This window comes from Pyrus communis, chromosome 1 (genome assembly GCF_963583255.1).
Source record: "Pyrus communis chromosome 1, drPyrComm1.1, whole genome shotgun sequence".
NCBI lineage: Eukaryota > Viridiplantae > Streptophyta > Magnoliopsida > Rosales > Rosaceae > Pyrus > Pyrus communis.
The window spans coordinates 12,901,711-12,917,581 of NC_084803.1; the positions used below are offsets into that span (position 1 = coordinate 12,901,711).

General features: G+C 37.9%; 3 protein-coding genes, 1 long non-coding RNA gene, 1 other non-coding gene and 1 pseudogene across 11 annotated transcripts; 3 read left to right on the plus strand and 3 right to left on the minus strand.

Annotated features, from left to right (window-relative positions):
- Nucleotides 1-941: 941 nt before the first annotated feature.
- LOC137716095 (uncharacterized) lies at nt 942-3,506 on the minus strand. 6 transcript variants are annotated; one of them, XR_011065645.1, is made up of 7 exons: nt 3,320-3,506; nt 2,589-2,877; nt 2,398-2,478; nt 2,109-2,217; nt 1,787-1,884; nt 1,639-1,695; nt 942-1,259 (listed from the first exon to the last, which is right to left on the minus strand). It is a non-coding gene; the product is annotated as an uncharacterized lncRNA (long non-coding RNA). The 6 variants fall into 6 exon arrangements; XR_011065644.1 differs by having other exon boundaries at nt 942-1,695; XR_011065643.1 differs by having other exon boundaries at nt 942-1,884; nt 2,109-2,175.
- A 1,488-nt stretch (nt 3,507-4,994) lies between these two features.
- LOC137729230 (nudix hydrolase 8-like) lies at nt 4,995-7,171 on the plus strand. The gene is made up of 9 exons (XM_068468097.1): nt 4,995-5,082; nt 5,309-5,574; nt 5,666-5,731; nt 5,947-6,084; nt 6,188-6,262; nt 6,350-6,400; nt 6,488-6,522; nt 6,606-6,714; nt 6,905-7,171. Exons 1-9 carry the CDS (start codon nt 4,995-4,997, stop codon nt 7,088-7,090), a joined length of 1,014 nt encoding a protein of 337 aa, XP_068324198.1. The 3' UTR covers nt 7,091-7,171.
- LOC137720543 (U6 spliceosomal RNA) lies at nt 5,754-5,855 on the minus strand. Its single transcript, XR_011066536.1, has one exon. It is a non-coding gene; the product is annotated as a U6 spliceosomal RNA (small nuclear RNA).
- An 864-nt stretch (nt 7,172-8,035) lies between the features above and the next one.
- LOC137747535 (ATP-dependent 6-phosphofructokinase 7-like) lies at nt 8,036-9,678 on the plus strand (annotated as a pseudogene).
- Nucleotides 9,679-10,389: 711 nt separating this feature from the next.
- Nucleotides 10,390-12,138, plus strand: LOC137743580 (AP-4 complex subunit sigma-like). The gene is made up of 4 exons (XM_068483506.1): nt 10,390-10,638; nt 11,520-11,606; nt 11,697-11,765; nt 11,885-12,138. Exons 1-4 carry the CDS (start codon nt 10,498-10,500, stop codon nt 12,017-12,019), a joined length of 432 nt encoding a protein of 143 aa, XP_068339607.1. The 5' UTR covers nt 10,390-10,497; the 3' UTR covers nt 12,020-12,138.
- On the minus strand, nt 12,116-15,570 carry LOC137743565 (glutathione hydrolase 3). 2 transcript variants are annotated; one of them, XM_068483488.1, is made up of 7 exons: nt 15,327-15,570; nt 14,505-14,845; nt 13,637-14,155; nt 13,269-13,504; nt 12,919-13,183; nt 12,698-12,835; nt 12,116-12,610 (listed from the first exon to the last, which is right to left on the minus strand). In XM_068483488.1, the coding sequence occupies exons 1-7, from the start codon at nt 15,442-15,444 to the stop codon at nt 12,338-12,340; spliced, it is 1,890 nt and encodes a 629-aa protein (XP_068339589.1). In that variant the 5' UTR covers nt 15,445-15,570; the 3' UTR covers nt 12,116-12,337. The 2 variants fall into 2 exon arrangements, with proteins under 2 accessions (XP_068339589.1, XP_068339596.1); XM_068483495.1 differs by lacking the exon at nt 15,327-15,570 and adding an exon at nt 15,058-15,306.
- Nucleotides 15,571-15,871: the final 301 nt, after the last annotated feature.

Below are 15,871 nucleotides of genomic sequence, written 5' to 3' on the forward strand. Positions count from 1 at the left end.
TTGGGGGCGGGACGTTGTCATAAAAAATATGGTTTGTAGAAAGCAAACGACGTACTTTGATTTGGAAGAAAATATTGTTCATGATGATCATAAGTTTATGATAATGGTGTTTTTGCATGCATGTTTTAACACATTCCTCATTGCCAATCTCATCCCGTGGTAAAACTGCGTATGAGTGGATGAGCGGGTGAGTGGGTGGTTGCCAAATGCTAATGGATGTTCGCCACAAATGGTAAATCCATCGGCACATTCATGATTTCTCAAAGCACAAAGTGAGAGACAAGTAGAGGCGACAAAAGACACGAATAATATAATTTTCTTTTTCTATTTTACTTCTCTTTTCTTTTCTTTGTTTTGTACTTTTTCCAGATTGGGCAGAAGATTGAGAGGGGGAAGAATATTCAGAATTTTGTCCCTAAATCTCTTCATCTTTATATTTATATTAGAGTAGATGTGAGTTAAATTAGTTAATTAAAATAATATATTTACTCCTTAAGACATGAGTTAGATCAGTTGATTAGGATAGCATATTATCATAGAATATCGTAAATAGTTTAGAATATATTGTCTAGCTAGAATATAATATCGGATGCTCATCCATGTAATATAGAACATCGTAAATAGTTTAGAATATATTGTCTAGCTAGAATATATTATCATAGAATTTTGAGTGTACGGACGTGCAAGATTTGTCATGGTAAGTTCGGTACGACTCCGAATGGTTGTGAGAGGAGAGCAGTGCCGATGTTAGGTTCATCTACAATATCTAACATTTGCTTCCATTTCTTCAACAATTTGCACTTTGACTTTTCCATCAACGTTTGCTAATAAAATTAGACACAAGGATACAATAACAATGGCATAACCATCGTCTGATAAACTGTACCAACAAGAGATACATATAAGATCGAGACTACGTATTGGGTTAATTACACTCGAGATTACGTATATTTCCTCATTCATCCGAAATTTTTTTATACAAGCTCTAGCGTATGTGGATGCCAAGCAAAACGAAGACAACAGATCAGCTTAATGCCCAGTTTGGCACACGAAAGCAAATTCATTTTAAATGGAACTTTTCGCAGACTGAACCGTAGCTTGGGACTCTGGTAACATGAACAGAGGATTCTCAGTAAGATGATAACCTGCAATCACCATATGATGCCATTGTAAGAGGGGAAGATAAAAGCTTTTAACCAATAGGAGGGATATCCTTCAACGAAACCTCATCCACAGCCTTCAAGAGATGGCTCAGTTTCCTAACAAGGAAAAAAAGTTTCTGTGAAGATAAAAACCAGAAACGAACTTCTTTCAAGTGGTTTGTACAAAGGCGTAAACATGTAAGCAGCATAAGGTATTGATAAACCTAGGAGTTCCATGTGAAAATATGCGTGTGAGAGGGATAGGAGAACCGATGCTGAAATAGTTTGGGGCTTTTTCCACAATTATACCAATACCAATCATGTGGTACAATCTATAATGGACGAATAGCACAATATGGTTGCAAAGCATTATCGTACAATCCATTTTCGTTAAACAGATAACTAACAAGCAAGGTCCGCATTAGCAATCAAAAATGCATTAGGCACATCCAACACAGTTCAACACTAATGTATACAGGTACGAGAAAGGCCTTACCAATCACTGTACGTCAGAATTTGTCTCCCAATGGCTGTTGCAAAAAAAATCTGGACACTGAAATCCAGAGGCAGCTCCCAGTATAGTTTAAACAGAAAATAAATTCTCCTTATTCACATTTTCACATGACATAAGGAAAGTTTCTTACAGTGGAAGCTTGGATTCCAAAAATGCCAGTATTGTTGTAGATGCTACTGAATGCTAAAATCGAATGAAATTCTGAATATCGATTTAACACACGGGAATCTGCTCATCACGTATAGCACATTAATTCAGATGCCAAGGCTATTTAAACCAGAATAAGAAAAAAAAATGAACACTTCTGATCTAAAAGAACGGAATAGGTGAAACATAAAAGGGACTCTACTTCCTAGTGGCTAGTTGAACAGAACCTCCTGAAGCACTAATGTCCATGTTATACTTTTTTTAGTTGGACTATTTAAATTTCTGCTTGTCTTTTGAAAACTTACATAGACGTGAGTGCATCCCATTTCCAGGTCCACAGGCTGAAAAAGATTCACCACCTCCCATTAGTGCCTACATTAAACTGGATTCGTTACCGCTTTCCAACTTTCAATCCTAATAAAGAGCACAGAGTAAAATTCTGAAATGCATATAGCATAAATAAAATAAGAGCAACACTTGAAAGCACACTAAGGAGAAGTATTAAAGCATCAATTTTATTTTTTTGGGGTGGGGGGAGGGGGGCGGAACACAAGGAGTTATAGTTACTAGAGAAAGACGATAGTTGATATAGACCTGAAGAATATTCAGAGTCATTGCATCCCTCTCATTGTGCCAGCCACCAGGAAGTTTAAATGCAAGGTCACAATGAGTTTCCTGTCATGCAAGACAATGCAAACTTTTAAGTTACCGGATGAAAAAGAAAGAAAGGATAGATAAATTAGATCAAATAAGCACTTCCATGAACGACCGTGCGTGCCTCTGACCTTAAGGAAACTATTTTGACACCATTCGGGAGAGTTGTTATCTTAACATCTAGTGGTTGAACATGGTCAGGCAATGCAGGTGGGAGGTTGATGCCTGAAAGAAGCAAGCCTAATGGAGGCATAGACCTGGACTTTTCCCCAATCAGCCAGCCAAAACAAACCTCGGAAAGGAGAGGAGGAGGAGGAGGAGGAGGAGGAGGACGGCTTCGTTGCAACATCATTCAAACTTGAAAATCTGGCCACTCCCCTGTTAAACGCGCTTATACGACCCTAATATCCCCATCGAAATCTGCGAATAGAAAAGTTACATTCTATCAGACTATCAGCGTACATGAAATAACACAGAAATTTTGTATAGAAGCTAAAAGACTGAACCTTTCGTTTTCGGGTAAATTACTGAGCATCTCAACTTCCACCAAAACATACAGAACCTTGAAAAACTTGATCTTTACTAAAACGTAGCGAATTGATTTTTTTTTCTATGAAAGTTGAATTTGCTTCTCAAAAACTTGAACATTACTACTCTGAAACGAATTGAATATAACTTTACTAAAACGTAGTGAATTGAATTCACGCAGAAAACATTGAACTTTACTAATCTAACGGATTGAATTTTACTATCTTAACGTCGCAAACTTCCAATTTTCTTACACTTTCTCGGCATCCAAACAACCATCACGCATTACTAAAATCCAAATGAAATCACCAAATTATCAGAGACAAGTACTGACCTTGAGAGCCCTAAGGCGCGAAGCTGCGGTTTTGAACATGGCGGCGGTCGGAGGGTGCCGATCACCTTCAAAATCCTTGACCGTACGGACTTTGATTCGCTGTGAATTTTTGGTGGAAGGATCTGGGAAGAGTGGAGGAGGAATCGGATGTGAGGGACTGGCTGGCACGTGTCGGTGCCACCATTACCGGTTGCGGAGGTCGGACGCGAGTGGAATTTTGCGAATGGGGAAATCTGGGCCGTAGAATTGACGACAAGATACAATCCTTACATTGACGGCTGGATTAGTGCCAAGTCAACAATCGTGTAAGCATGAGCATATATGTCTTGCTCATACTTACACGAGTGTCCATGAAATGTATTAATTAACAAAAAAAAAATTTGGATTTTCCTTTTCTAAAACAAAGAAAAAACACCACCAATTATTGTCTCATTAAATACAAGTTTAAAAAGTATTGATTAACGAGTGTACATGAAATGAAAATAACAATATCAATTGATGAGTGTTAAATAAATTTTAAATACTGTTAGATTCATTTTTCAGTGTATATGAAATACCATCATTCAAGTTTTTAAATTTCAAGGTTAAAAAGTAGTTTATTTGATCCATTTCAATCTTTTGATCACTCAAAATCTCGCTAGAACATACGAATTGATTCAAAGTGAGTGTGTTAAAATTCCTATATTTTGTTATACAAATGAAACGTTGCCATTTGTGTTTTTATGATAAAATACTTCTTTTATGAAGTTGTCATGTTTTTGTTAGACTATTCGTCAAATATGTATAGTATTTATCTCAGATTGCGGGCGGGACAAGTGGTCGCATTCCAACTGTTCAATATTCTACCAACTTATGAGCATCAAAGAATGTGAATATATCCTTAGTGCTAAGTAACTCATGGTGATGCTAAAGTTAATGAGACAATGATCCTTATTCAAATGATGATTCTGTTTAGAAAATGATCTGGAAGACCAAGATTTTAAACTCTTTGGAATCCTGCTTCCTGCCAACTTGGAAGCAAATTCGAACTAATTACCTCCATTTCCAGAAGCTTTAATTAAGATGAACAATGAAGTGGATTAACGTGAACATGAAGTGACGGAAAAGGATAAAACATGATGAATTTTATAAGAACATTGTCAAATTATTAAAGGTATGGAAAATTATGGAAGTCCAATTTTCTAAATATTGGATTAAGATTGAGAATTTATATGCAGAGAATGTCCATGAAATGCTTGAAAATGGAATGGAATATATCATCATTCTTTTTAAAAGGACGTAAGGATAAGTTCACTACTACTAGTTGCAGTTGTAGTTGCTTCCATCCATTGGGGTGACCTTTTGTTCCTACTTTAAACTCTAATGGATGATTAGAAAAAGAGAATGTAATAAATTTCATTACTAGTTACATTGAAACAATTTGTGATAAGACCACGCACCTACAATGCAACGTTGATTAATGATGGGCCGCTAATATGTCACTTTCAAATCTTGACATAATGTTGTATATGCATAATAGATTAAGCGATATTCTCTTTCCTCTACTACTTGTCCTGCAGATGCTATTCCCTTCAATATTCACCTTCTCTCCGTTTCCTGCACATCAATTTGCATGCAATGGCTATATACAAATACTAGTTTGGTCCTGTCTTAATTTGTTTCCAAAACTATGACAATGGCAACAGCAACATTGGGGGGTTTCCACGGGCCAATGTTTGCAGCTTCCTGGACTAAAAATTGCACTTTCGAGTGGTTGCCAAATGGTCAGTACTTACTTCTCCTTGCCATATAAGATTATATGTGTTTCTAGTTTACATTGCAAAACAAATGTTTTTATGTTTTTGACAAGATGATACTTTAAACTAGTCTAGTCTTTAGGGAAGAGAAATCGATCTTAACTGTAAGGGGATGGACACATTGCCTTAATCAGTTGGCTTAAGACATTTCTTTGCATAAGGACTTTAATCAACTTTTTATTATGTTATTCAGGATTTCGGCAGAAATATATTCTCTCAATGACCTCAACTGCTAAGCTCAATTTTCACGGCATGCCATTTCTTGGGGGTGGCTTCAAGAAAACAGCAGCAACTCATGTCACATCTCCCAACTCATCTTCCCAGAGTGTGACAACGGGAATACTTGATGCATGGAACGATGAATATGGTGGAGTCATAATTAATTCGGAGAGCCTTCCCACGAGTGCAAATGCTTTTGCATCCGCTTTTCAGGCTTCCTTATCCAACTGGAAAATGAAGGTATAATATATGGGAAAATGAGACACATTCGTACCATATTAGTATGGATAGGCACTTTGTAAACATGGCTCAAAAGTACTATTATGTGCAGGGAAAAAGGGGGGTATGGCTCAAAATACTGCAAGAGCAAGCTGATCTTGTTCCAATTGCAGTTCGGGTAACAATTCCATAATATATGTAAAAAAATGAACTATTTCTCAATCTATATGTGTCATCCTTGCGCTGAGGCTATAGTAATTTTCTTTATACCGTTCCAAATGGACATAATATTGTTGTCCAATGGGACCTCAGAAACACTCGATTCTCATCATAACTTAATAAATTTATAGTTTTAGTTAATTACAACACATCTGACTGGCTTATGTTAATCAGGAGGGTTTCAACTATCACCATGCTGAACCAGGATATATTATGCTAACATACTGGATTCCGAAGGAACCATGTGTGCTTCCTGCTAGCCCCTCGCATCAAATTGGTATCGCAGGATTTGTGATCAACGATAAAAGAGAGGTATATATCTATGGAAATCCAATAAAGTTTTGTTCGCGTTTTTGGGGCCATTGCATAATTTGTAAATTTTTCTGACTGATGCAATTTACATAACATAATTAAGGTTCTTGTGGTAAAAGAGAAGTGCCCTTGTAGTTGCTCCGGTGTGTGGAAGTTGCCCACTGGCTATATCAACAAGGTGAATAATTCTCATTTATTTGTTTCATGGAATTTCAGTTTCCTTGATGGAAAAGAAATAATGTGATTCTCTTCTTAATTTTCTTAGTCTGAAGACATATTTTCTGGAGCTATCAGAGAAGTAAAAGAAGAAACTGGTGTAAGAACATAATTTTAATCATTGCCTTAATTACTTCTTAATAATAATCTAATCACACCCACTAATCACACTTTTTAATGTTCACAGATTGACACCACTTTCCTAAAAATGGTAGCTTTCAGGTGAGGTCTTGGCACCAATCTCTCCTTAGTTTGCTATGTATATAAATATGCATATGAAATTAATATCTATTTTCTTCTGCTAGGCATGCACACTTGGTAGCATTTGACCAGTCAGACTTGCTCTTTGTCTGCATGCTCAAGCCATTATCCTACGAGGTCACAATAGATGACAAGGAAATCCAAGCTGCAAAGGTATAATCAAATTTTACTCACATTAAATTTCTTTGAAAGCGATCATGGTTAGACCAGTTATTAGACGTCATGTCCTGTAAATTAGACTAATAAAAAATATTCGTCTTATCAAAAACTTTATCGGGAAATTAATTTTTGTTCCCACTCCGATTTCTGAGTGATTGATGTGTTTGATCATCTTCTTGTTCAGTGGATGCCTGTTGATGAGTTTATTACCCAGCCATATTACCAAGATGACTTCTTGTCAAAGAAAGTCATTGATATATGCATGGCGGCCAAAGAAGATCGTTACAGTGGATTCATTGGTCATCAGCTCAACTCCAAAATTGATGGAAAAGTGTCTTACTTGTATTATGATGAATTCAAAAATATGTAGAATTTCATCTTATATTATTTTCCAAGGGGACATATTTAATTACCCCCTGAATCTATTATATATCATATAAAAAAGATGATAATTTCCTCCATAATCTAATCTATAACATTATTAAATAACTTGTCAAATTAATGACATTTTTTTTTATAACACAAAACCAAGTTGTTTGAGAATGAATTTCACATCGATGGGAAGATGGACCTTACATGGGCTATAAGTTTGGCTGGTCCACATATTTCTAATTGGTTTTATGGTGGAATCTAAACTCTTTGCATGGTATTCAGAGCATGTAGTCCCACGTGTAGAACCCAAAGACCACACGTGCTCCACTTTATCCTATTATATTGTTCACATGTTAGATTTAAAAATAAGTCATAGGAGAATGAATCCCACATTGATGAGAATGGACTTCTTGAAAATTCGCCACACTTAATTACCTCGTGAATCTAATGTATATCATATTATAAAGATGATAATTTCCTCCAACACTATGTTATTTTTTATATTAAAACTCCAACTGCATGCATACAGTTGGGGATACACTTGCGATAAATTATAAAAAAGAGGATATTTTAGGTGCATACAAAACTCAAAACTTAAAGAACTTAGTTGCATAGGACGCTATGCTGAATTATATATATAAAAAAAACTTCACAATTAATCTTATCTAATTACGGTAAAGATCAAATTGGACAGTGGCATCTGTTGAACGCATGCGTACTCTAATGTGGAACTCATGTACATCAAGAGACTTAACACTCCCCTTTTACAAATAAAGAGCATCGATCCACCTATATATCGTAGTTATAAGATTGTGACAAGAACACCTGAAGATGGTTCTGCAGAGTACATCAAACCCTATACCCTAATCCGACCATACAAATACATGTGGCACACAGCCCTTGAATGTGACAAATCCAACCTACCCAAATCCGCTGTGTTTTGATGGCCTTTTTGCAGACCCACCCGAACCCGTTGCAAGGCAATCCTGCATACTCAGTTGTCAAGTAAGTTGTGTGAAGTTGTTCCTCATACGACGGTGTGTTTTTTTAAGACACAACTTTTGTTTTTGATAGTTATGTTTGAGTTTTGAACAGCTTTTTATGCTATCTTTTATACTCTATTGGTGTTTGAAACATCTTTTCCCAAAAAAAAGTTAATCACACACATTTATAGGATATATTAATTTGTTATTGTAGTTGTATTTTAAGTTTATCACACACAATTATTTGAAAATTATATATATATATATAGTTAACTTGAAATACCGTTACAGTGACATTTCAAGTGCATATAAAATTTTTTTTTCTTATTTCAAGCAGTACTTTGTTTTAGTGTTTTTCTTTTTGAAATTATCATCAGGCAGTACTTTGTTAATGTGGATGACACTGTTGCCTAAAAGGTAAGCCTTTTCCTTTATTGAATGCCGTTTTCCCTCCAATTTTCTGATAAAGAAATTACATGTTCATATTGGATTGCAATTTTTACTATCTGTGTAAAATTAGTTCTTGTGTTCTCTTCTGCCTTTCGCAGATTGTTGTTCACAGCAATAGTCCAAGGGGCACACATTTCCGGAGGGCAGGACCGCGCCAAAGAGTACGTATTTTCGTGTATTTTACAAACGAATTTTGACATGATTAAATACCATGATCCTGTCAATTGACTTTGTTGCTTCTTTGTCATCAGGTGTATTTTCAAGCGGATGATGTTAATGCCTGTATTGTGACATGTGGGGGTCTATGCCCTGGACTCAACACAGTGATTAGGGAGATAGCATGTTGCTTGCACCATATGTATTATGTAAAGGAAGTTATCGGAATTGATGCAAGTGATTTATAGTGTCAAACTGATTTATGGAGATTTGGATTGCATGATTCAGTGGCATCATTGGCTAATGGAGTACGTAAATTTGCAGGAAGGATACCGGGGTTTCTACTCGCGTAACACGATTCCTCACTCTAAGAGCGTGAACAACATCCATAAACGCGGCGGAACAATTATGTTCTCAGCAAGAGGAAGGACTAGAGCAATTAATCAAGCATTGCACTTCATTATTTGCAGATCCTACGTATAAGATCTGAGCGGTTCCAAGAAATGCCCTCCGATAACGTGTACTGCATGCTTCTTGCTCTAAGCGCTGTCCATGGAGCAATGGCTGGTTACACATGATTTACAGTTGGGCCTGTCAATGGGAGACATTCTTATATACCCTTCCATGTGAGTGCGTCATATCATGCATAAAACTAGGAGGCATACGCAGACATACTGACGTTTAACAAAAAATAGAACGGGAGGGACACCAAACATACAATAGAAGAATACTAAAACGTGAGCCATGTACGGTTAAATGTCTGTTTAGGGTCCTCAACTCTATGTTGATTAAAAGTTTGTAACTAGTTTTGCTAACGCACATTATCCGTAAAATTTATCTATCTTTTAGTTTGTGATAAAACATGAACTAGTGATTGACATGAAGTGATTGATTAATGGATGATTTGCAGAGAATCATAGAGCAGCGGAACAAGGTTGTGATAATTGGCAGAATGTGGCCCGGCTTCTATCTTCGACAAACCAGCCAAGCTTCTTGAGTGCTAAAGATGTCATCGAGGACAAGAAAGAGGAAGATCCGCCAACCTAGTTGCTGGATCAGGAAAATGGTTTAGAGGACAACTTGTTGAACAAGGAAATCAGCTATGCTTGTAATTGAGATCGCTACTGTAATGCTCCTTAGTTTTAGTTTCATATATTCAAAAGAGAAGGCGAGAATCGAAGTCTTATTGTTGTAGGTGTTCGGGGATGTAAGGCTTTTGTTTCCAGAATATTTGACTGTGATGCAGTCTACCATGAAAAAAAGTAATGGATGACCAAGACGTCGTTTGGGAAGATCAAGAAGAGATATGCCACCCATTCATTCTAGTATTCCATGTCTTTTAGACAAAATAAACAGAAACAAGTAATTAAAATTGAGCGACTTTTAAGTATTAGAAAGTAAAGCGCGATTTTTGAGTTTCAGAAAATAAAGTGAGATCAAAATCGAGTTTCAAGGATAATAGCTAAAATTAGCCCTTAAAAAGTTATGATCCGTGCTTGTTCACCGCAGCAGCACCAAACACCTATAGGATAGTTCAGTAGCACCCAACTTTAGAACTTTTTTGGGAAAATATTCGGTATCTCAGTGCCGAAACATAGAAGTTATTCAAAGAGATACGTTCGGCACTCTCCACCAAACTTGTAGGAAAAAGAAAATATATTTTTAATAAGAAAAGGAAAGCTTGTGAAAAATGATTCAGCAAAACAGATCCTCGAGGTTTCGTACAAAATAAAAAACAGATCCTCGAGGCTGCTCGAGCTGCAGAAAACCAGACGTCCGTCTGAGAAGTTGGAGAGAGTGAGAGAGGAGGAAGGAGATGGGGATCAGATTTATACTGATGGTGAACAAACAGGGGCAGACCCGGCTTGCCCAATACTACGAATACCTCACTCTCGAAGAACGGCGAGCTCTTGAACCTGAAATCGTCCGCAAATGCCTCGCCCGCGCAGAGCAACAGGTACCCCTCTCTCTCTCTCTGCACTTCCCTTTCATCGATTTCTACGCCTGATCATCGAATCTAATTATCGGAACCAGAATCTCCGATTTTCTTTTGTTGCATACGAAATTAGCAATGCCCAATTGCTCAATGCTGAGTTTTCATGCTAAGTTGTTGAACCTTGGAATATCATTAGGTGACGATGGATTTTGCTTGTTCATCGAAAAAAAGTGGAACTCGGATCCGAAACTTTGTTGGGTTATTTTGGTTTTGTATTTCTTAAGTTTTACTGGGTGCATTGAGTTTTTGTTTCAGAAAATGTTCTTGTTAATTCGCTTTAGATCGAACTCGAAACTCCGAGTATATGTTTGATGATTTGACGTTAGAATACAGATCGTGAATATCAAGCACTTGCTACATTACGCTCATTACCGTATGATCCATGTTCTGCATTAGGATTTTATGTTTAGGGGCTTTGGTGGGCAATCTCATTTGTCACGAACCCTTTTCGAAGTTCATATTTTTGGGTCCCGCTGAGCTTAATTCATTTGGAAGAGTTCACTACCTGCCTTCCTACCTTGAACGAGGTCTAGTAAACGCCTAAACGGGTTGCGTTGGTTGGTTATTAGGATGCTCACGCATAGGTGACTGGGTGGGGAATGCTAATGCTAGTCATGTTTAGCACCGGTAGTGGTTATTTCTTCGCTTGCATATGCATGGAATTTGGATGGGCTGTGTCATAAAGTTTTGTAGTTAAATAGCATAAGTATATCAAACTTGATCAACTTGTCGTTCTTTTTGAGTTAACTCAAGTTAGTTTTTTGTTTTCTTGTTATTAGTAGATACTATGCGAAGCCGTTATCCATGTTTATGATGCTGATGTGTATTTGTACATGGAACAGTGTTCGTTTGTTGAGCATCGGAACTACAAAATTGTGTACAGGCGCTATGCTTCGTTGTTTTTCCTGGTTGGAGTTGACAATGATGAAGTAAGTTACTCAAACACAAACCTGTTCTTTTGATGCCTCCAACCGTGTCTTTGAATCGTTGTTTCCCTCTACTTGTCATTTCCATTGCAGAATGAGCTTGCAATTTTGGAGTTCATACATCTGTTGGTTGAGACTATGGACCGTCATTTCGGCAATGTGGTAAGCTCCTCTTCCAGAAACAGAGTGCATAGTTAACTTTTTCTTGTAACTTTCGAGCTAAATGAACATTTTCTTGGTATTTACTTCCGACTTTTGTTTTCCTACTCTTGAATTTGCAGTGTGAACTAGACATCATGTTCCATTTGGAGAAAGCGCATTTCATGCTAGAAGAAATGGTCATGAATGGATGCATTGTTGAAACGAACAAGTCTAGCATTCTGGCGCCGATACAGCTGATGGACAAAATGAATTAGAAAGATGCCATTTTAGATGCTAGTTGCTATGCGTTGAATCGAGTTACTCGAAGGGTTTGATTTTGTTTTTGTTTGCCTGTTGTACAACAATCGCAATGAGGATAAATACCATTCTTTTTTCTTGGTTATTGAAAATTGTGATTGGTTTAATTGGAAGTTGGAACACACTATAATATTGCTGAAATTCATCCAAAAACACAAAGTGAAGGAGAACATTACTGAAAATTAACCTATGCTACGCGTGATGTCTTTCTATGTACGAACAAATCTGCACAATCCGACTATGGCCTCTCCTTCCTAATCTACAGAAACTTGCAATCATACGGCTGCAGGCTTCCCGTCCTTTCTCGGGTCACTTACAGCGGTGAGTCTACCGTGAAAAATTTGTTCATTAGAATTCTTTCCGCTTTTCCGGCCTATGTTTGCAGGGTTTCGAAGGGTTTGAACAACGAGCTGAGTGATGGCTCCCCCTGCCTTAGCCTGCAACTTATGACCCCGCTCTAGCAAGAAGAGCTTTCTTTCGTCTGAAAGCTCAATGTGATCACCGTCTATCACAGTCATGTTCTCGTAGGAAACTATGTTCGGTATCAGCTGCACGGAATTAATAGAAAATATTAAAAAAAACGTACAGAGTTCATAACATCTATCATGGATATGAACTGAAGCAAGAAAGCAAACCCTGTGGTAGATCCTTGGACTTTGAACGGCATCTAAAGGGTCCATCCCCATTACGAAATGATTCAGGAAAACCTGGGTTACTGCAGGAATTATGTTCATACCACCGCTACCGCCAAGAACCCCGGCCAACTGATTGTCCTGCAAATGCAGAAAACCCTTCCTTTGATTAGCTACTATTATCTTAAGGACACGCAAAGTATGCAATGCAGCAGTTTCTGTACCTTGGTGATTATAAGTGGAGTCATGGAAGATAAAGGTCTCTTGTTCGGTTCAATAAAATTTGCTGGAGCAGGAGGGAGATGGTCGGGGGATATCTCTGTCGGAGTTGAGAAGTCATCCATCTCGTTGTTGAGAATAACTCCAGTAGAAGGAGAAAGCACTCCACCTCCAAAAGGGTAATTTACGGTGCTTGTAACCGATACTGCATTTCTATCTGCGTCTACTATGCAGAAATGACTTGTTCCATGATCTCTGAGCTGACTCCACCTGGTTAATTATGAGCTGAAAAAAATTCAGAATAATCACTCAGAGAAAAGCTCTAATTTGAACTACAAAAGTCAGCTGATCGTGCCTGTGCAAATAGTACTCTGGAGGGAAAGTTGTGTTGTCAAATATCTTCTGCCGAATTTTCTTTGCAAAAGATGGGGAAAGCATAGCAGACGCGGATTCACTTGTATCAACAAAAGCAGGGTCGCCCAAATTCATTCGGATTGCAAACATGTGTTTCAACGCTTCAATCAGGCGGTGTAGACCAAGATCTCCGTTCGCAGCATCCGTGGTTCCATAGCTGTTGAAAATGTTCAGAACCTGTGTTTCAATTTTCAAAAGGCATTGCCATCGTCATCCCATTAGGATTGAAAACTAATGCTTTCATAAGCTATTGCATTTTCTGAAGAACAAAATGGTAAAGAAAAGAATTCGGAAAGAGAAACCACCCACCAAAGACAGCCCCAATGTTCCACTCGAAGGAGGAGGCATTCCGAAAACAGCGTAGCCCAACACATTCGCAGCCATTGCATCCACAACATTCACCTTGTAATTCCTCAGATCCTCCATTGTCAAGATCCCACCAGCCTCTCTCACATCCTTGACTAATTTCTCGCCAAGAGTGCCATTATAGAATGCTTGCGGCCCAAGTTCTGCCACCGCCTCTAAGCTCCGGCCAAGTTCCACATTGTAGCATGTATCGCCTGCCTTTAAAATCTTCCCATTTGGTGCAAACACTTGCCTTAAGCCAGGATCGCTTAAAATTTTATCTCCATGTGTACTTAGATATCCTCCCAGATAAGGAGCAACTACGTATCCATCTCTAGCAAGTTTTATTGCAGGTTGAAATAAAGTCCTCCAAGCAATACGCCCGTATTGCAACCAAGCTTCATGGAGACCGGCTATCTCACCCGGAACTCCCATGGACAGTGCACCCTCAGCCTTGGCTTTGGGATTGCTCGCATACATATTCTGTTTGTTTACAATGACAATGATCAGCCTAAAGGATTAGATCAGACCCATTGGCAGGACGCTTTAAGAAAACCCCACTTTATACTAAATTTTCTTCAACTTCGATCATATCCACTGACATGGTTCATTCTTTTAGGTTTCTAGTCTCTGATGTTATTCGCTTCAATTAACCTGAAATCGAACTTCTAAGGGACCATTCTAGACCATGATGGATCAACAATGTCTATAAATGCGATCAAAGTCGAAGAAAATTAAACAGAAGTGAGGTTTGTCAATGCGTCCGGTCTTCCCATACAATATCTCTACAAACAAAACTAGCATTTCAGCCAAAAAGATGAAATTTTTAGACCTGTGAAGCAGCTAATGGCGCAGTTTCCCTCATATCAAAAGCTTGGGTTTGGGAGGTTGCTGAAGATCTCACAAGCATGAAACCTCCACCTCCAATCCCACTTGCCATGGAATTAACAACACCAAGGCACAATGCAGTTGCCACTGCTGCATCAACTGCATGCCCTCCCTGCCTGAGCATCAACGCTCCGACTTCGGAACACCTGGCATCGTCTGCAGCAACAACTCCATTTTCTGACTCAACAATGTCAGATTCATTGCCTCCAAATTTCCCCTCACTGTTTTTGTTTGCTCCTTCAAGTAACCAGCCCTTCGTGTCCCCTCCAAATATAAGGCCTACAACTAGAAAATTAAATGAAAAATAGAAAAATTGGTCAAATATTAAAGCATTTATCTTTACGATGTGTGGCCAAGAATTATGCTTCTACGTTGTATAAACAAGAATCTTAAAAAAAGGGTAGATTCCAATTTTCTGATTTTCTTTCCAAATAAATCACAGTTTGATGTTTTTATTTTTTGTAATTTTGGTGAGATACATTTGAATTGCTTCATACCCTTGACAAGGAAAATTATCCGGAGAAAATAAAATGTAAAACATAATAGTGGAAATTAAGCTATGAGAGAACGATCGAGTTGAAATCATGAAGATTTTGGTCTCCTCCATAGCTGCAGTTTGCAGAGTTGAGCATGTTGATCAAACAGAAAAACAGAAATCGGGGTTCCTTAATCAAAGAAAACTGAAAGTTTTTACAATATCAAAAACCAGAACACAGATCACACACACACATATATGATCAGAGAGAGAGAGAGAGAGAGAACTGACAGATGATGATGGCTAAAAATGTAAGTAGGAGGAGCCAGAGAGGTCTGGCAGTCTTTTTGCTGTTATTGACCAAACCATGACTGCCCAAGAGTGGAGCTGCCAAGCTCTGCTCCCCCATTATTCCTCTCTGTTCTGAGACTCACCAAGGGAGAGAAGGTTAGGTGATTTTGGCAGGGAAAAGTAGTTATACTTGTTTCTTTGCGTGGCACTCTCCCTAGATATTTTCTATGAAATAATAATTGTGGTGATACATGACAAATGTACATTTGTCACAGAAAATAACGCATTTGTCACCGTTGTAAGGAGAGGATGGTTACATACATATATATTTATACCAAACAAGAACATAAAGAGAGAAAGAGGAAGATGGTTCGGTTTTAATCCAGAATTGACTTCTACACGTCCTTATTTATTTCATTTTAAATTGAGTAGAGTAAAAGAAAATGAAGAAACAAAACATTGAAGAAGAAAAATGATGTGCATAAATCGTATCTCTTAATCTAGTTCTTATTGTGACCTGATACAGAGTTTTTAATCTTATTGGA

Coding starts and splice junctions, on each gene's coding strand:
- LOC137743580 (XM_068483506.1), top strand. CDS start 10,498: ATGGGGATCAGATTTATACTGATGGTGAACAAACAGGGGCAGACCCGG. Junction 10,639..11,519: donor TCGCCCGCGCAGAGCAACAG/GTACCCCTCTCT, acceptor TACATGGAACAG/TGTTCGTTTGTTGAGCATCG. Junction 11,607..11,696: donor TTGGAGTTGACAATGATGAA/GTAAGTTACTCA, acceptor TTTCCATTGCAG/AATGAGCTTGCAATTTTGGA.
- LOC137729230 (XM_068468097.1), top strand. CDS start 4,995: ATGGCAACAGCAACATTGGGGGGTTTCCACGGGCCAATGTTTGCAGCT. Junction 5,575..5,665: donor TATCCAACTGGAAAATGAAG/GTATAATATATG, acceptor TATTATGTGCAG/GGAAAAAGGGGGGTATGGCT. Junction 6,085..6,187: donor TGATCAACGATAAAAGAGAG/GTATATATCTAT, acceptor AACATAATTAAG/GTTCTTGTGGTAAAAGAGAA.
- LOC137743565 (XM_068483488.1), bottom strand. CDS start 15,444: ATGGGGGAGCAGAGCTTGGCAGCTCCACTCTTGGGCAGTCATGGTTTG. Junction 14,846..15,326: donor ATTTTTAGCCATCATCATCT/GTCAGTTCTCTC, acceptor TTAATTTTCTAG/TTGTAGGCCTTATATTTGGA. Junction 13,505..13,636: donor GAACATTGGGGCTGTCTTTG/GTGGGTGGTTTC, acceptor ATTGAAACACAG/GTTCTGAACATTTTCAACAG.